We start from the raw sequence: 20,784 nt of genomic DNA, 5'->3' as shown, positions 1-20,784 counted from the left end.
AGAAGGGATCGGTTGGCTGGACATGCTCTGAGGCATCAAGGGATCACCAATTTAGTACTGGAGGGCAGCGTGGAGGGTAAAAATCATAGAGGGAGACCAAGAGATGAATACACCAAGCAGATTCAGAAGGATGTAGGTTGCAAGCAGCACAACTGGCCTCTTCTCGGCTTTGCTGTAAGGCGTGTTAATGTGGAGCTGGAGATTGCGCTGATGGCTGCTGGCCAGGCACACATCACTGTGGTTTCGGTGGGGACTATCGATAGATGGGCTACACTAGGCATGGCCTACACCTCAATAGGTTTGGTAAAGGGAGGTTGGCGGAGTTGATTAGTGAGAGTGTAATGGGTGGGTGTGGGGCCACATATGGTCAGATATTTGTTATCATAGGTACGAAAATTAGGCCTTTCTAGGATATAGCATGACTACAGGCTCCCCTTACTTACAATTATCTCAATCAGCTTAGGGACTTCCGCATCTTGTACACAAAAAATTGACTGTACCATACTAGAGTTTGTGAGCACCAAAGAAATTTTCTCAGAATTACCTATTATTCATCAAAATAAGCAGTCCATTAGAAATAAAGTACACCAACTTGAAGTTAAATTACAGTCTTTGTGCAGCATGGTAGTAAACATTATGGAGCACTGGTGTAGAGATAATGAATTGTGGCATATAGTTCTATCTGATATGAATGTGCAAGTTGCTATTATAGGTCTGCTTAAATGTTACCGTCAATCTATATCAGCGGTGGCACACATTTCAAAGCTAGAGAAGATCTGACCACAATTTGTGTAGAGACTCATTTTGAATTGTCAGTCACTAAAGTAACAAAGCTAGACAAAGCTAGATATGCATAAAAAGCTGATCATTCTGTGTGTTTATCACTTACTTAGTGGCAATGTGGACACTTTCCTCAACAAATTAACTGGAGTCATGGAAAAGGGTCTCAACTCACAAAACTAGCATAATAATAGCATAACACAGGTGTTGAGGGTGAAATTAGTAAGAATGCCCTAACCAATTTGAGCACTTTTGAAAAGGGTCTCAACTCCCAAAACTAGCATAATAATAGCATAACAGGCGTTGAGGATGAAATTAGTAAGAATGCCATAACCAATTTGAGCACTTTTGGCGTAATGCAAATGGTAAACATTGCTATGAGGGTTTCGTGAAGCTCAGCTGCAATTTTAGACAACGTATTTAGGGACACTGACAGGGAAAATTGTAAAATATTTGTAAGACATCTTGGCATTTCGAGTAATTACCGTCAGATAGTAAAGCTAAAGACAGGCAGAGTGAAACTTGCAAAACTGCAGGCCTACGAAAGGATTTTCTCAGACTGTAACATATATACTTTTTCTAGGACATTGCCAAATCAAACCCAGCATGAAGCATACATGGAAAACACTGTAGATGCTACACTCTCAAAATTTTGCACATATTTCTGAGGTGGCATTTCCAAAAGTAGCCTTGTTTACCCAGAGCTAAGTAAAATAGATGGATACTTAAATTTCTCAGTTCTTCCAAAAGCACTGCACTAATCCACAGTTCTCGAGTGCCATCACAGGTACTGCTTGCAACAAATCTTTCAATTAGGAATTAGTATACAATGCAGAAAATAAAAACAAAGGGGTGTGGGACACTATAAAACAAGAACCTGGAAAATGCAGACCAAGCACAAAACATACATTTCAAAGATGGGGATAGAATAATACGAAGTCCTCAGGAACTTGCTAATTTTGTAAATGATTACTGGTACTGTGTAGAAGTTGCAGCAAAATCTTCCTAAAACACATGTAGCACTCATAATGACTTACACAGCAAGCACAATGATGATGTTTCCCACAACGAACTTGCACTGAGGCAGACATTACAACAATTAAAAATTAAGTCGGCAGGCACAGATGAGGCTCCTGTCTCTATTCTCAAGGCGTGCATAGATAGTGTACAAGCCTCATTAACAAAAATAATAAATGAATTCTGTAGTTCACGTGTTTTCCCAGAGCGCCTAAATCATCCACAAGTGTTGCCGTTAGTTAGTTAGTTAGTTGGTTGGTTGGTTAGTTACATGTTCCGTAAATAATTTTGAAGTGCTTTTTTGGCATGGATAACTACAATTTGAATGATTCTTTTATCGAAATGATGTGGAACAAGTCAGTTTACATGATATGTCTAAATGAATACTGTAACATTAATAAACACTTTATCACTTTTCCCCACTGCAGACACCACAAAAGTGGTGCAATCATTTTTTTACAGGCATTTTCTTAAATTTGTCAAGGGCTTTTGACACTGGTGACTATAAAATTCTATTGAGTTAGATAGAAATTTGAGGTATAAGAGAGCAGCGAATTAGTGGTTTCAGCCTTACTTCGAAACCAGGTTGTAAAAGTGGAGATTGTTCACACATCTGCTGATGATAAATCTTTAGTGAAACAATTGTCAGACAAGAAATATGTAAACACAGGTGTTCCTCAGGGTAGTATATTGGGTCTGTTTCTGTTCTTAATATACATCAATGACTTTCCAGACAGTGTAAGACATGGAGAAAAGGTTTTCTTTGGTTATGACATCATCACAGTCACTGATAAAACATCAGAACTTCTACAGGATGAGGCATAATAAAGACTGATTTTTAAAAGGCTGTTAAGTAAAAATACTTTGTTAAAACTTTTTTTTAATTTCATAATCTTAAAATACATGAGAAAGTGTTTTCTGCAATAGTAAAACATCAGTTATTTTTTGAAGATAACTCTGGTAAGATGGCGTCTGTTTAGATGCACAAGTTCCTCCAGCTAGAGCTTGAAGTGACTCGTCACATTTTGTAGCATTTCCAGTGGGATTTGAACAATTTCCTATCGGATCTGCTCTTTCAGGGCTTCAGTTGTTTGAGGAGGGTTATCTTAGTAAACTTTGCTTTTCACATATTATTAAATACTGCACTAATACAATAGTTCTATAAATAATCGTGGAACAAGAGTCAGTTTGGAGTTACGTTTTCCCAGAGAAAACCAACAAAAAAACTCAAAACAGCATTTGTATCAGGGGATAAAATTGCATAATAAGCTGACAAAGAAAGGGAGAAAGATTACTAAAGCACTTTTGTTTAAAAAGGCAGTTACAATGTTGTTCACAAATAATGCATATTACACCATTAAAGATTACTTAAAGGACTCAGAGTATGGATAACAATGTAAGGGGGTAACTACAGCATGTTGTCACATTTCAGTGCATGATTATGGTTCACTGCTTTCAAAAGGATCATGTCTCAAGATGTATAACACATGATAGTAATGTCTTTTGGCTTAGTTTTTCAGGTGTACAGTAGTACACATTCCTATATGGAGTCTGGAACTGAGGCACAGGGCATCTTCTCAGTGGTCATTAGTGGGTATATTAGTGTGAAGTGTCAGTGAAAAGTGGAATTATGTTTCACATTGCACATGACTGGACACCCAGAAGTCATCAGCAGATGTCTAGAGAATTACCGAGTGAAGCAGTGCAGCTGTTAGGATACCGAACTACGTTCGGGAGGATGGAGCTACTCTGTCCAACCATCCTGATTTGGGTTTTCCGTGGGCGTCCTAGACTGCTAAGGCAAATACTGGGATGGTTCCTTAATCAGGGTCACAGCTGACCAACTGTCCTATTCTCATAGTCTACCCTTTTCATCCTCTCTAAGCATGTTTTACCGGTATATGCAGTGTGTTATATTTTGGCATATTGATTGGCAATGTATTACCTTGACAAATCCTATATCATTGCGAGATGATCCATGGATGAGTAAAGATAAATAAATAAATAAATAAATATTAATAAATAAATTAATATATGCTTCTTCTTTCCCTTTTATGCATCCAGCACTAGGCTCTCTGTTGATTAATAAATCTGACTAACACTTGTTGAAGCAGAATGGGAGAAGTAACGGTTCACCCAATCTTCTTTAGATACTGAAAAATGTTCCTGGAACATCCACACACATCAATTTTTTTTTTGCATTATCCTGGTTCCCAGAACTCCTGTAGATAGTCCCTTTGACTCTTCAGAGATGTCACTAAACCCACCCAAAGCTGTAAGCAACCATGCATGAGCAGCGCCTATTAGATGGAGGCGGTCTGCCAGTTGATCAGCTCCAGTCATTCCACCAGAAAGGAGGTACATGGCTCGTGTTGTCTGTAGTTCAACCATGCCTCGATGGTCAATACCGTGGTTCGATTGCATCTGCATTGCTACTTTGTGCCAGGAAGGGCTCTCAACAAAGGAAGTGTCCAGGTGTCTCTGAGTGAACCAAAGCGATGTTGTTCGGACATGGAGGAGATACAGAGAGACAGGAACTGTCGATCACATGCCTTGCTCAGGCCACCCGAAGGCTACTACTGCAGTGGATGATGGCTACCTATGGATTATTGCTCAGAGGAATGCTGACAGCAGTGCCACCATGTTGAATAATGCTTTTCATGCAGCCACAGGCCGTTGTGTTGTGACTCAAACTGTGCGCAAAAGGCTGCATGATCTGCAACTTCACTCCCGATGTCCATGCCGAGGTCCATCTTCGCAACCAAGACACCATGCAGTGCGGTACAGAAGGCCCAACAACATGCCGAGTGGACCGCTCAGGATTGGTATCATGTTCTCTTCACCTATGAGTGTCGCATATGCCTTCAACCAGACAAGATGAATGCCTTAGATACACTGTCCAGCAAGTGCAGCAAGGTGGAGGGTCCCTGCTGTTTTCGGGTGGTGTTATCCGGCGCCAAAGTACGCCACTGGTGGTCATAGAAGGCGTCTTAATGGCTGTACGATACGTGAATGCCATCCTCTGACCGATAGTGTGATCATGTCAGCAGCATATTGGCGAGGCATTCGTCTTCATGGATGATTAATGTAAAAAATCTTCCAAAATAGAAATTTTATTGCCCAGATCGCAGTTTGTGACTGGTGGGGCAATATGACCACCAGTGAGAGAAAACATCATCTGCTTCATATGCAAGCCATCTGCCATGATGCCACCCAATCCAAATGGCTCTTCCCATGGGCGTCACCCAGCCTCAGCGACGGCTACCTGGCTAGTAATCTGTCGCTTGGAGTCCCCATCTTAAGCACCAATACTGCAGTCTCTGCATGGTCATGGGGCTACCACCATCAGGTACTTGATGACCTCCTCCCCACAGAAGGATGGCTACCATTCTGGGTTTTGGGCATACTACCTTATTAGAAAGGAAGGGTGATAAGGTGGAAAGGCACAATGGTGCAACATACACAACATTGGGTGACCTTCCCTGCACAATTCACACTACTGGAAAATTTGAAAAGTGGTGGCAGGTCAAACCCAACAATGGGGACCACATACTGATTAACGAGAAGGTGTAGAGTGCTGGAAGTGAAATGGGAAACTAGAGTCCTACTGACCTACCTGTCATCATCTACAGTTTCAACTGCTGATGTCTGGCCTGAACGGGGATTTTCATCGGTCCACAAATGTTATCTGTTAAAATATGCTATTCCATCTCTTCTGTATCTTCTCTCATCTGTTCCCAAGACTGAAGAGAGAGATACAGATTTTTCAGTTTTTGAAGCAAATCATCAGAAATTTTCCTGTGATAAGTGACAGATAGGACAAGACCCTGTACACAGTGAAGATTTTACAAATACACATATTTCCTGTGAAATGTGGTGCTATCAGATGTATTGCACGCTGTGGCAATGTGTCAGCTGCTTATTGACACCTAGAGCCTTTTCTACAGGCTACAAGATGCATTATTCCTAGTCAGGGATATGAGTGAATCTCGGTCTACCGAAGGCTGGATGACTTGTCTGTCTGGTCTCTGGTTATGCATTTTAATGCATCCATGCTGCATTGCATCCATTTCCATTAATGCAGTCATGCATAAGAATGAAATCTGCTGGCTCACAAAATGAACTGCCTGTAATACACTTATGCAATGTTCAAGACAGACTAACTTAAAATGTATACAGGGTGTTAAAAAAATCTCAAATACTTAGAGAGATGGTAGTACTCATTGGAACAAAAAAAATAAATCCTATAGACATGGGTCCAGAAATGCATACTTTCTGTGATAAACACAAGTTTACAGGAGGTATTCAATGTGGCATCCATTCATGACAATGCACCCCTCTGGCATAAGGAATGATGCATCCTTTGACATATACCCAGTTGTTGTACCTGCTGGCACACACTGAAGATGCGACCCTATAGTGTCCACACATTGTCGATAAGCATGGTGTAGACCAATTCCTTCAAGTGTCCCTGTCAGCGAAAGTCTAGGGGATTGAGATCTGGGGAATGAGCAGGCCATGGTGCGAGGGTATCTGTGTCCCTCAGGTGCTGGAAAAGTCTACTGTTCAGCTTATCAGAGGGCAGTCTGCACTGTAGATATTTTTCATCGTAGAGGGAATGGGCTTGCAGGTTAAGCCCATTTAGTAAACCGTAGCAGAATATCATATCCACCATTTCACTTGTCGAATAGTAGGCTTCCATTACTAACAAGTGGTGGAAGAGAGAAAATGTAAATGTACTACACCATTTGTACATACAAACAGCGCAATAACTCTAAACACCTATATGAATCCACATTTGGAGGAAGGCAAAATACCATGATATGTAAACAGGGTTGAAAGTACTGTATAATAAGGCACACAAACATGACAAAAAATGTAGTCTACAACAAGTTTGAACCACACAACAGACTGCAGACCACCTAATGGTAGGCAGGCCCACCCAGTTGGCTGTGTGGTCTAAGGCACTGGGTGGGAAGGAGCGCCTGGTCACCGGCACGAACCCGTCCGGCGGATGTGTGTCGAGGTCCGGTGAACCAGCCAGTCTGTGGATGGTTTTTGGCAGTTTTCCATCTGCCTCGGCAAATGTGGGCTGGTTCCCCTTATTCTGCCTCAGTTACACTATGTCGGCAGTTGCTGCGCAAACAAGTTCTCCACGTACGCGTACACCACCATTACTCTACCACGCAAACATAGGGGTTACACTCGTCTGGTGCGAGACATTCCCTGGGGGGGTCCACTGAGGGCCGAACTGCACAATAACCCTGGGTTCGGTGTGGGGCGGCGGAGGGGTGAAGTGGACTGCGGTAGACATCGTGGGGTTGTGGACCACTGCGGCTGCGGCGGGGACGGAGCCTCTCCGTCGTTTCTCGGTCCCCGGTTAACATACAATACAATACAATGGTAGGCAGAGTACTGGAAGTAAGACATCAGAATCCTCTCCCAACACGTATGACAGAGCTCCAATGAAACAATTGTGCCAATATCTGCAACCAAGTGTGTCGCATTCCTTCCTGTAAACACTTTTTTATCTCAGAAAGTATATGGTTCCGGACCCATGTCTGTTGGACTTATTTTTCTTGTTTCAACGAGAACTACCACCTCTCAAAGTATTCGATACTTTTATCTGAACATCCTGTATAGACACCAAATGTAAACATATCTTAACAGTAATATGATACCATGGATTTTATCAACAATATCTGTAGATCATCCAACAAAATGAATTATATCTGTTAGTTACAAACTTCAGTTGCTGGGTTTTACCTGAAATTTTTTTTACTTTAGTCCTTGTGTTTCTGATTTATTTGGGACAACAAGGCAGGCCATTAATGGGATATCAATCACAAGACATCCGAACAAATGACATTTCTTTCATATCCCATTAGATGAATTAAATTATTTAATTAAATTTTCTCTCATAAAGAAAATAAATACATTTTTATATAAGAGCTAATTCTTATTTGAGCAGAGCTCACAGTTTTGTACAGTCCAGTCACACATCACCAAATACAAGTGCAATAGTAAAACAACAGTTACAATGGACAAGTGGTTTATCATCATGACCAGTTCAGATGTTTAAACCTCTTCAGTGTGCATGATAGAATATCATAACCTAAACACAAGGGTTATGTATATAAAATATTCATGTCATTGCAAATTGAACCAAGTTTTGATGTACAAATCTTGTGTATATGCACAACATTCAATGATATATATCTGAATATAATTTTACATTAATCAAACCTAGTAACGCCGATGAACTGTTTATACAGTGGACACTTCTTGTTCACTATTAATGTAATTCTACAGTTGTGAGATACCCTATTATCACAAGCAAATGAGGAACAAAATATATGTGTAATGTGAAATTTCTTTATGCTTACCTCACAAAGTTCTTTGCAAGAAGGGCACACAAGGGCCCCTCTATGCAACCAGCCATCTACATTTATTTGAATGGGCAATTCTTGTTTTTCATGATAACAAGTATATGTGTAATTAGACACCTGCATAAAAAAACAGTATGGTCAGTGAAACATATATGGTGTAACTTCATTCAATGTAAATATGTAATATTTATTACAACATTCAATGTTGATTTGAGCTCTCTGAATGTAACAATATTGTTATGCAGTGTCTGCACAAGTAAATCCAATGTAATTATTTGGTTATTTATTAGTGGGTGCAATCTATTTTCTACTGAGGTATCATTAAATTTTTTCCAACTACACTGATTTATACATTTTCCCCCAGCATCCTTCCCATAATTCCTCTCGAAACACTGTGACTAAGTCATTGTTCATAATTCTGTGATAGAAATTTTTGTTTTACGATCTGAACCTACTGGTCAACATATTTTATTATTAACGTTTCCATTGTAGTCACTCTTACCTCTGCATTAGTAAAAGCGCTAGAAACAAATTGTCAATGGTCATTGCACTATATCCTTCAATTCTTGAAGGAATTTTTTCTGCAGCAAATAATCCTAACCTGGCATCAATCACTATAGGTGGTATAGATTGGTACTGTGTAACAAGATCGACATTAAAATCTCCACAAGAAACACTTCACCAATTAACTGTCACTACCTGCTTTAAGAAGCTTAAGATGTTTCCTTTGATGGCTTGTAAACTGTCTATACTCATAGCTTGTATGTATTCTAATTCACTACTGTAGTACAGCATTCTAAGAGCTGTTCAACACAATATTCATTAACCTAGGACAGCACTCCTCTGTTGGGTCTTAATGGTTTTACAGGAGTATGGTATTGGCTTGCACCCTTCAAGACATATCTGTCTGATGTCAGTGACTTCAATGTGATATTCTGATAAGTGCAATATACCTACTGACATTCTATCTACCTTCCGTTATCTTATGTGGATGTTACGGGCTCACCCATTTTGGGGCTCCTAATGTTTTGATGAGAGATATTAAATACATGTTCTTTAATATCTATGGCTTCAGCCTTGTTGCAGTATTTCATTTTATGAGAAAATAGATATTGATGTTATTTAAACTCATTCAATGTATAGATTACACACAGTAATTTTTCATATGTTCATATTTACTCACCAATATATGCAGTCGACCACCACGACAAAGATACTGATAACAACCTGATCCCCAATGTTGCCACTGACGGACCTGTCTACATGATCGCTCTTCCCACATCTGGTCAGTGTGTTCAAAGCATTTTGAATCAGGTCCATAACTCTCTAAGGCAAAGTTCTTCTCGGGCTCTGCAAATAGCGAGCAAGCCTATCAAAAGAAAGCTCAAGCAAATGGAAACAAAATACCCTTTCTTATACCAAATATAAAAACAATATAGATAAAAAGATTTACTCACCAAATGGTGGCAGGAGAAAACATTTAAAGGTTAGGTAAATGAGTAAGTTTTTGGAGCCAGTGGCTCATGCAGATGGATTAAAAGGGAAGCAAGAGGGATAAAGGAAATGGACTGGCAAGGTTTTTAGGAAAAGGGTAGACCTCGGACAAGTCGTCCAGAACCTCAGGTTAGGAAGGCTTACCATCCAGGTTGAAAAGGAAAGACTGATAGTTGGGTACTGCACCAGATTATATTTGAAAACCTGTGAGTTTGAAAGTGGAAGATATGATAATAAGCAAGCCAGAAATTACTGACAAAACATTCATGCAAGAGTTAGTAAGAGTGAAAAGCTAAGTGAATTGTATGTGGAAGAGGTGGAGGCTGGGGAAAAATAGACAGTTCAGAGAATAAAAGATATGTAAAACTAAAAAGGAGTGAAGAAAGAAATTGTTACCAAGATGAAATGCTGAGACCGAATAAACTAAGATAAATTTACAGTAAGGTGGGTGGTGAGAACCAAGGACATGTTGTAACACCAGTTCTTACCTGCAGAGTTCTGTGGAACTGGTGCCTAAGGAAAAAATCTAGGTGGCATGCTTAGTGAAACAGGCACTGAGGTCACGATGTCATGTTGTAGAGCGTGCTCTGCAACAAGATATTGTGTGTTGCCAGTATATACCCTATGTGTGTGTCCATTCATCCTAATTGATAACGTGGTGGTAGTCATACCAGTGTAAAAGACCGAACAGTGTTTACTTAACAGCTGGAACATGGCACATGTCGTTTCACAGGTGGCTCTCCCCAAGTTACAGGGCTGGTATAGATGCTGTAACAAGAGTGCATAGGGCAAGTCTTACAGTGGGTCTGATCATAGGGGGTAGGAGCCATACGGTAAGGAAATTGGTACAGGAGCATAGGTCTGACCAAAATATTCCTGGAATCTGCAGAATTGGGGGGGGGGGGGGGCAAAAAGCTATTCTAGGTGTGATGGGCAAAATGCCTGACAGAATGGACCTCATTTCAGGGCACGATTTTAGGAAGTCATACCCTTGTTGAAGTAGCTGATTAATACACTCAAGACCAGGATAATACTGAGTGGCATTAGCAGTACCAGGAATGGATGTGATGTCCCAGGGAATCTCCTCCTGAAATATGGTGGTGGGGTAATTATGTCCAGTGAAGGGTGAGGTGAAAATAGTGGTGTATTGCTGTAAAGAATCTGCGTCTGAACAAATACCTTGCCCCAAATGCCAAGGCTCTATGGGAGGGAACATTTGAAATAGAAAGGATGGCAACTGTCAAAATGTAAATACTTTTGTTTGTTACTAGGTTTAATGTGAACAGCTGCAGCTGTAGCTGACCTTCGATGAGGATGAGGTCAACGTAAAGGAAAGTGGGCAAATTTGGAATAGAACAATATGAAATTCAACTGGGAGATTGTATTTAGATATTCCAAAAATTTTAACAAGTCAGCCTCAACTTGAGTCCATATGGCAAAGACACCATCAATGTATCTAAACAATACCAGCAGATGAAGGCTCATGGATTCCAGGAAGGCTCCCTCCAAGTGACCCATGGAAAGGGTTGGCATAGGAAGGAACCATCCTGGTTCACACAGCTGTGCCCGTGGTATATTTGTAAGTCTGGCCCTCAGTGGTAAGATCTTTGTTTGTAAGCATTACGGCTGATGAAGGTCAGCAGGACTGACAGTATAGGTTTGGAACCGGGTGGCCAATGGTCAAAATAATGTTCAGCTGCAGACAGACCATGTCCATAGGGGATGTTGCTATAAGGGAGGCGGCATTAATAGTGACAAGAAAGGTGTACGGTGGGAGTGGGATGGGCACAGATTTCAGATGATAGAGGAAATGGTTGGTGTCTTTAATACAGGAGTAAAGTTTTTGTACTACAGGTTCCAGGTGTTGATCAACTAAGCCAGGCATATGTTTGGTGGGTGCTCTGAAGCCAGATACTACGTGATGGCTATGTTAATTGGATTTGTGGATCTTAGGAGAAAGGTAAAAGCTGAAGGTGCATGGTTTGGGTCGAGTAGGAAATTCTGTAGATTGAGGTGTTTGTCTTTGTGAGGGGCCTGAGGTTCTAAGCGGAGACTGTAGGTCAGTCTGTATCGCAGAGATGGGATCTTGTGGGCAGATGCTGTACAAAGAGGTGTCTGATAGCTGGCATGGTAGATCCCTTGTCCACTGGGAGGATAAGGATGGAGTCGTCATTTTTTAGGGAATGAAGAGCATGGAGTTCTGCAGACAGCAGGTTACAATCATGGTTTGGTTTAGCTACAGTGATGACACCTTCGCCATATGGCCTCAGAGCTGTTAAAATTTTTGGAATCTCTAAATACATTCTCCCCATTATATTTCACATAGTCCTATTCTGTATCCCATGAGACTTTCCTTGATGTTGACCTGTTCCTCACCGAGGGTCGACTACAAATTTCTGTTCACAGTAAACTTACTAACAAACAACACTACCAGGTGTACCGGTATGAAATGAGCGTTAAGATACAAATGTGTCGATAGGGAACATTTGTTGTGAACGAGCCTTAATTTTTGTTTGTTTGTTTGGTATGGCATCTGTCAAAGATATTTAGTATACATCAAGTCATGGAACAAACAACATCATATGTTTTCATCGTGTTAACAATGTCGAATTTTGTACCAGAAAGTGATGATTTGCAGAAAGCATTAGTTTCTTGTTTTCATTTGAAAAAAAGTGCTGCAGAGTCGCATCAAATGCTTGTTGAGGCATATAGTGATCATGTTATATCAGAAGCAACATGCAAAAGATGATTTCAACGCCTCAGAAACAATTATTTTGATGTAAGAAATGAAGAACGTGGAAGACCACCAAAAAAGTTCGAAGACACCGAATTGCAAGCAATATCGGATGACTTTGAGAGTCAGAAGCAAATGGCAACAATGCTAAATGTTGCACAACAAACAGTTTCTGACCGTTTGAAAGCTATGGGAAAGATCCAGAAGTGTGGAAAATGGGTACCAAATGAACTGAATGAAAGATGAAAAACCGAAAAACCATTTGTCAAATTTTGCTTCAAAGACATGAAAGAAAATCAATTTTGCATCAAATTGTTACTGGCGATGAAAAATGGATTTACTTTAAGAATCCTAAACGGAAAATATCATGGGTTAATCCGGGACAACCATCAACATCGACTGCAAAACCAAATTGATTCGGCAAGAAGACAGTGCTCTGTGTTTGGTGGGATCAGTAAGGTGTGGTGTATCATGAGCTTCTAAAACCCAGTGAAACTGTGAAAACTAATCGCTACAGACAGCAAATGATCAATTTGAAGTATGCATTCATCGAAAAAAGACTGGAACGGGCCAGATGACATGGCAAAGTAATTTTTTTACACGACAATGCATCTGCACACAAAGCAAAACTGGTTCAGGATACAATCAAAACACTTGGCTGGGAGCTGCTACTCCACCCGCCATATTCACCAGACTTGGCCCCTTCCGACTACCATTTGTTTTCATCAATTGGCTGACGAACACTTCGATTCCTACGAAGAAGTCGAAAATTGGGCGTCAGATTGGTTTGCTTCAAAAGATGAACATTTCTATTGGCGTGGTGTCCACAAATTGCCAGAAGGGTCAAAATGTATAGAAAGCAATGGTCAGTACTTTGAATAAAATGTTTTTACTTTTCAATTCAAAATTAGTGTTTCATTTTCACAAAAAAACGCTCATTTCATACCGGTACGCCTGGTATTTATATTTTGACAGCTGCCAGTATTTCCAAATCAAATGTTCCCTTGCATACAGCCTTGGTATGTCTGACTTTTGCCCACCACACCTCTTTCCACAATATCCTGGTCAGACCCTATGTTCTCTATGCATCCATTTATCTACCCTAAGGCTTCCACCCCTGTAACCAGCTGCACTGTTAAGACTTGCTCCATGCACCTCTGACGCCTATACAAACCCTGTAACTTGCAAAACATGTACTATCAAAGGGAGAGCCACCCGTGAAACAACACATGTCGTGTGCCAGCTGTTATGTAAACACTGTTCGGCCTCAACAATGGTACAACTATGACCAAGTGATCGGTTAGGATGAATGGACATTGACAGAGGGTGTATACTGGCAACACACAGTTTTCTGCTACGAAGCACACTTTACAATATGACAGTCATGACATTGGTGCCTGTTTCACAACACTTGCCATCTGAATTCTTCCCCCAGACATCAGTTTCTCAGAACTCCACAGGTGGGAACTGGTGTCATAAAATATACTTGGTTCTCACCACTCACCCAGCCTTTTTTAGTTAGCTACATCTTATATTTTCTGATCTGTCTATTTTTCCCAGCCCTCCAACTCTACCACATACAATCCCCTTAACTTCCCACTCTTACTAACTCTCGATGATTTTGAAACTTCCTGGCAGATTAAAACTGTGTGCCCGACCGAGACTCGAACTCGGGACCTTTGCCTTTCGCGGGCAAGTGCTCTACCAACTGAGCTACCGAAGCACGACTCACGCCCGGTACTCACAGCTTTACTTCTGCCAGTACCTCGTCTCCTACCTTCCAAACTTTACAGAAGCTCTCCTGCGAACCTTGCAGAACTAGCAATCCTGAAAGAATATTGCGGAGACATGGCTTAGCCACAGCCTGGGGAATGTTTCCAGAATGAGATTTTCACTCTGCAGCGGAGTGTGCGCTGATATGAAACTTCCTGGCAGATTAAAACTGTGTGCACGACCGAGACTTGAACTCGGGACCTTTGCCTTTCGCGGGCAAGTGCTCTACCAACTGAGCTACCGAAGCACGACTCACACCCGGTACTCACAGCTTTACTTCTGCCAGTATCTCGTCTCCTACCTTCCAAACTTTACAGAAGCTCTCCTGCGAACCTTGCAGAACCAGCACTCCTGAAAGAAAGGATACTGCGGAGACATGGCTTAGCCACAGCCTGAAGGGTGTTTCCAGAATGAGTTCGAGTCTCTGTCGGGCACACAGTTTTAATCTGCCAGGAAGTTTCATATCAGCGCACACTCCGCTGCAGAGTGAAAATCTCATTCTGGAATCTTGATGATTTTTTTACGTTAATCTTTGTCTCCCTTATTATCCTGTCTTACACCTTTTAAGCTCTCAGGTTTTCAAATATCATCTGGTGCAGTCCCCAACGATCAGTATTTCCTTCTCATTCTGTCCAGTAAATCTCCACAGACGCAGGTTTCTGAACAACTTTTCAGAACTCTCCCCATTTCCTACACCTTGACAGTCCTTTTCCTTCATTCCTCTTCCTTCCCCTTCAACCCTTTTGCCAGAAGGAGTTACTAACTCTGAAAAGCTTGCAAATTTTGTTAATCTTTATGTATGTTTTCCACTGCTGCTGCTTAACGAATACATTTTTTATCTGTCCAATTACATTCTATTTTCAAAAATTGGTTATATTTGTTGATGTGCAACATAAAAATGTAATACAACAAGCATTACATTACAAATGGTATGCTCAAATACCTGTCATATTTTATTTAAGAGCAAATGACACAGATAACATTTACTTACGTGGATTGTTCTCTATATACTGGCAATGTGAACCTCTGACCACCACATTTTTAGACCTCCACGTAAATTCTTGTATGTATGGACAGTAATCTGCTAATGATACAGATCCACCATAGTAGGATACTCTCTCCTTGTCTACATGTGGTATGGAGTCAAAGTTCTGAAAGAAAAGAGATTTTGTAGCTTTTCTCCACCTGATCAACAATTTTATTGTTTGGTTGCTGAAGATTACGATTCTTTGATACTAGTTTACATTTAAAATTAAACTTATACTCTCATATTGTTTTGCAGTGATGCAGTTCACCTTCTAATAGCAAAAATTAAGCTTTCTGTTAGCATTATGATGTATAATCAGCTTATATAACTAACTGAAACTACTATAATTTTTATGATCTAGGGAGATGAAATTTTTCATTCCAGGAACAATAGCTTAACTGAAAATTGTTTTTGTCAGTTTAGAGACAGCTATTGAAATGGCTAGTAGAAAAAAACAGGTTATTCGATTAAGAGAGAAAGGAAAAGTACAGCAAATGTGTAAATTTTGCCATGAATATCAATTATGCCTCTAAGTAAATTGAGTACATATGAGGTTTACCCGAAACGCCCCTGCTTTAGAAATTGACACAAAAATACTAGAAAAGGATGCCGCAATACAGAACCAACAGTGGGAAGTGAAGTCACTATAAGACCAGGATCAGGAGTGTCAAAAACTGAAGCTGAAGGCAGAACTGCAATGAAGGTATTTTCTCTATTATTTCATTCCTCAGTGTCCTCCATTTTCCCTTGTATATAAACTTTGGTCTCAGAGTTGGAGAACTGTTTTGCCCATCACCTATATTGTTGTCAACAACATCAGTGTTATTGCTTTCAACATATGTGGCCTTTTTATCTATCTTATGGCTGTTGACAGTTCTCTTTTTTATCTTATTCTGTTATGTAGCAGTGATGTTTTAAATCCATAACCAAGTGAACTAGTACCTCAAAATACAAGTTTCTTATCCTCGAGTAATTTCAGTATTACAACCATCTAACGTGATACAGTTGTGCCACACTGGCTGTCACTGAATGGATGAAGGTACCTTTATATTTTGCATTCAGTGCTGCACTGTTCTGTATCTACACCTACACGCTACAAACAATTGTGAAGTGCTTCCCATTCTACCATCTATTATGGTTTCTTCCTGTCTCATTTGTGTATGGAGCGTGGGAAAACTGATTGCTTAAACACCTCGGTGTGTAATTAGTCAAATCTTATGTTTGCAGTCTCTACAGGAATGATATGTAGTGTGGTTACAGTATACTCCTAGATTTCTCACTTAAGCTTTTATAAGCAATATTTTGTGGGATAATGTCTGTCAGTTCAAGTTATCCAGCATTTCCATGATGCTCTCCCATGGATCAAGTGAAGCTTACAGCCGATTGATCCATTTTGTGTTTCCAAAAATTGTCACACATAGTCGGTTGTGACTCATTACAGTCATAGTATACTAGTTTTTGGATTTTATGAAGTGCACTATTTTACATATCTGAACACTTCAAACAAGTTGTCAGTCTTTGCACCTCTTTGAAATCTTATCAAGATTTGACAGAATACTTGTGTACCTTTTTTCAGATTGTACTTCCTTGTCTATAACTGCATAATTTGAGGTAATTACTTATATTGTCTGCCAGATCATTAATATATAGCATCAACAGTGAGGCCCCCAACAGACTTGCCTGCAGCACGCCTGACGTTACTTGTGTGTGACTATACATAATACCCATGAGCCACAGCTGGAATCTGTCAACTCGTACAAAAACCTGGCTGCAATACTTTGTAGGGACATGAAATGGATGTTCACATAGGCTCAGTGTGGCACTGTAAGCATCTTATCATAATGGTGTCAGCTACAAATGACAAACGAATTGCAATACAATGGCTGTGGTTTGAGTTGCACACTACGCCATCCATACTGTTCGATGCGCTTGACTGCACAATTTGGTCGTCAACAGTTATGGCACTGTTAGTTAGGTAAGCCCATCCAACAAAGCAAGATCATACCACATCCCATGGAAAAAGTCAGTTTTTAATTGTCCTGGGGCCAAAAACCTCATAAATAGCATCAGTTTCTAATTGTCGTGAGACTGGATGACATATTCAATATGCTGTCCACCATTTTCTGTCACAGGTTAAAATCAAGGAACAGCATGTTCCACAACAGATCAATGTTTTATTTTTCCTCCTTTTTTGGGGGGGGGGGGGGGGTGTCAGATTCAGAATGTGTTGCCCGATGCTTGCCTGCAATTCAGTTATGTTCGCAATTGGATGGCTACACTGAGGGGAAATGGTGGCTGATAATTCTAGAAATCCTGAAATTCCCCTGCAGCACCTGCTTCACTTGTGGAGGAGCACCATCTTACATAAAAATGATCCTATCCACACTGCTGATGGGTCAGAATGATGGTGTGTGAAAGACTCTCACAGCATTTACCAGTGATGGTACCCGAATGCCCATCTCCTTGAAGAAATATTGCCCTACTATAAATGATGACACCAGCCTGCACCATACAGTTAACTTTGCAGAATGAAGTGGCACCGGTTGATGTGTGAGCAGATTTACTGTTGCACTTCTGTGTACTGACATGTCATTTGACATGGCAAGGGGCTTTGTCTGTCCATAGAATGTTCCATGGCCATTCATTGTCCATTTACTTGTGAGCATGAAATTCCACAGCCAACATTTATTCTGCTGGCAGTTCAGCAGGAAGCAACTCCTAAAGGTGGGCGAGTTTGTATAGCTAGCAATGCAGAATGTTTTGCGGGATTTTATGCACCATGCTCACAGGCATGTCTAATGTTCGGGCAGTTCCCCACACCTGCGTGTTTGGATACCACCACTCAACCCCTCCTACAATGCTGCGGCCACAGTTCAGTTAAAAGTTATAACTAATTGAAAATTATACTATAGAACCTAATGGAAAGACATTTTGAGTTAATAGGCAGAATACGAAGTGCTGTTACCATTAATTCCAAAGGAAAAATTTAACTCTTTCTGAAAATGTACTTTAAATTACCTGAAACTAATTAACTTACAAAATAAGTATGGACCCTCATAATTTCAACTGCCTATTTTGCAACAGTGCTTGCTCGATTCTGAACTTGATCAGTGTGCTTTTGCTATTCTATTTTTCCCAAATCAGATAATACCCATTATTAACTGATCAGCCCTCTAATTAAGATTCTGAATCGTTTATCATAATGTAAAATTATTTTCAAGATGGATATTGCCAACAGGTAATCATAGCAAAGTTCCATATGCTTCTATAATTTACTTACTTTCAACATTGTCCATAAACCAAACAACTGTCCAGATTCATAGGCCATTCAAAGAAGCAGAATTTAACCTAGCCACTTTTCAAAACATCATGTAATTTCTAAGATCAACAAATATCTGTATGCCAATATTTAAACAGCTCACACCACCATAAAATCTCTAGTCTCGGCATGCTCTTGAACGTAACATCTACATATCTGAGAGTCTCAGGTGAGCTAATAATAGTGTAACACCTCCGTGACAGCCCGGCTTCAGTTACAAAATGAGTAATACTTATGTCAAAAGAGGCTGTGACCCAGAAATAAAAGTAATAACTAGTACTCTGCAAGCCACTTATGGTGTGTGGCAGAGGGTACTTCTGGTACCACTATCTGATTCCCTGTTACCCATTTCAATCAAGAATGGTGTGTGCGAAAAATGACTGTCAGTGAGCCCCTGTATTAGCTCCAATTTTTTGAATCTTCTCATTGTAGTAATTTCACAAGACATGTGTGGGAGGAAATCTGACTCTTCCCAGAATGTACTCCCTCAGAATTTCAATAGTGATCCACTCTTTGATTCACAACACCTCTCTTGTAGTGTGTCTGCCACTGGAGTTTGTTGGGCATCTCTGCAATGCTCTCGTGCCAACTAAATGTGTCTGTGCCAAAACACACTGCTCTTCATGGACCTTCTCTATGTCTTCTATTAGTCTTACATGGTAAAGGTCCCAAAGAGATTAGCAATACTCAAGAATTAGTTGAACAACCGTTTGATAAGCCACTTCTTTCATGGCTGAGTTACATTTCCTTAGGACTCTTCCTAAGGATCTCAGCCTAGTATCTGCTTTTCTACAATTAGTTTCGTGAGTTCATTCCACTTAAGGTCACTCTGGATGGTTAATCCTAGATATTTTATGGTAGGTACTGTTTCCAGCAATTTGTCATTGATGGTGCAGTTGCGCAGTATTGGAGTTGTTCTCCTATGTATGTGAAATATGTTCAGGATCAACTGCCAGTCACTGCAAGTCCTTTTGCAAATTGCTAGTCTTCTGATGATGTTACCTTCTTGCAAACCACTGCAGCATTTGTCAATAGCCTTAAGGAGTTTCCAACAACTTCTATTATATAATTTATATAAATTGTAAATAGTAGCAGTCTGATCACACTTTATTGAGGTACTCCTGCAACTAACTTTGGATCTGTTGATTTTGTTCCTTTAAGAATGACATGATGAGTTCTCTCTGCGTGAAGTCTTTAATACAGTTGAAAATCTGGCCTAATACTCAGTAAGCTCATGTTTTTTTCACTAAACAGCAGCGTGGAACAGTGTCAAGTGCCTTCATGAAGTTTAGGAAAATGGCATCATTCTGAGCACTGAGGTAACAGCGCTGTGGATCTCATGCAGGAACAGAGTGAGCTGAATTTTGCAAGATCCCCATTTGCAGAATCCATGTTGATTTTTACGGAGGAGATTTTCATTCTCCAAAAATATCATAATACACGGGCACAACACGTGTTTCACAATTCTACAACATCCTGATGTCAGTGACATATGCCTATAATTACATGTATCTGGTCTAGAACCCATCTTGAAAATGGCAATGACCTGCACTTTTTTTTGCAGTCACTAGGTGCCCTTCATTACTCAGTGACCTACGCTGTACTGCAGCTGTGTACATTTTCACAGGTATCTCATCTGGTACTGACACCTTTCCCTTACTGAGTGACTGTAGTTGCTTTCCTATTCCATGATTGCTCACCTCAATATCTACCATTTCGGTGTTTATATGATGATTGAAAGTAGGGACCAAATTATGATTCTTCTGTGATGAAGCAATTTCAGAAGACTGAAGTCAGTACTTCAGCCTTCACTCTATCATCTTCCATTTTGGTGCCAGTATGGTCCTTGAATGAATAGTTACTTTTGATCTGCTTACTGATTTTATATAAGACCACACCCTCCCTCCTAGGGTTTTTAAGTCAGATTGTTTGGAAAAACTTCACTCTAACAGCTCACAAACTGTACTGCATTTGAGTTGGATCACATGGGTCATGTTATTTACTAACTCAATGACAATGTGTTTCAGTTACATCGCATTGTGAATTTGCATTCAAGATGGACAACGGTGATTAACTTTGATAATGATGTACTGCTAAGATAACAATCCAATACAGCAATAGACAGTGCTGATTAGTGTGAACATACTTTTACTGTGTATCTCATATAAGTGGGATGTTTTTGCTCAATCTGAAAAACAGTGCATTATTCTGGTGAAATTATTCTACCACTAATATTGTGTCTTATGTTGAT

General features: G+C 40.2%; 1 protein-coding gene across 1 annotated transcript in view; it reads right to left on the bottom strand.

Annotated features, from left to right (window-relative positions):
- LOC126481167 (leishmanolysin-like peptidase) overlaps positions 1 to 20,784 on the bottom strand; it is a 549,175-nt gene that overhangs the window by 5,041 nt on the left and 523,350 nt on the right. Inside the window, exons 11-13 of the mRNA XM_050104734.1 lie at positions 15,179 to 15,338; positions 9,370 to 9,536; positions 8,184 to 8,303 (exon numbers count right to left, since the gene is read on the bottom strand). Coding sequence (XP_049960691.1) covers positions 8,184 to 8,303; positions 9,370 to 9,536; positions 15,179 to 15,338 — 447 coding nt within the window. The remainder of the gene's footprint in view (positions 1 to 8,183; positions 8,304 to 9,369; positions 9,537 to 15,178; positions 15,339 to 20,784) is intronic.

Source organism: Schistocerca serialis, chromosome 5 (assembly GCF_023864345.2).
Source record: "Schistocerca serialis cubense isolate TAMUIC-IGC-003099 chromosome 5, iqSchSeri2.2, whole genome shotgun sequence".
Classification (NCBI taxonomy): domain Eukaryota; kingdom Metazoa; phylum Arthropoda; class Insecta; order Orthoptera; family Acrididae; genus Schistocerca; species Schistocerca serialis.
This window is presented reverse-complemented; position numbering and strand designations above follow the sequence as displayed.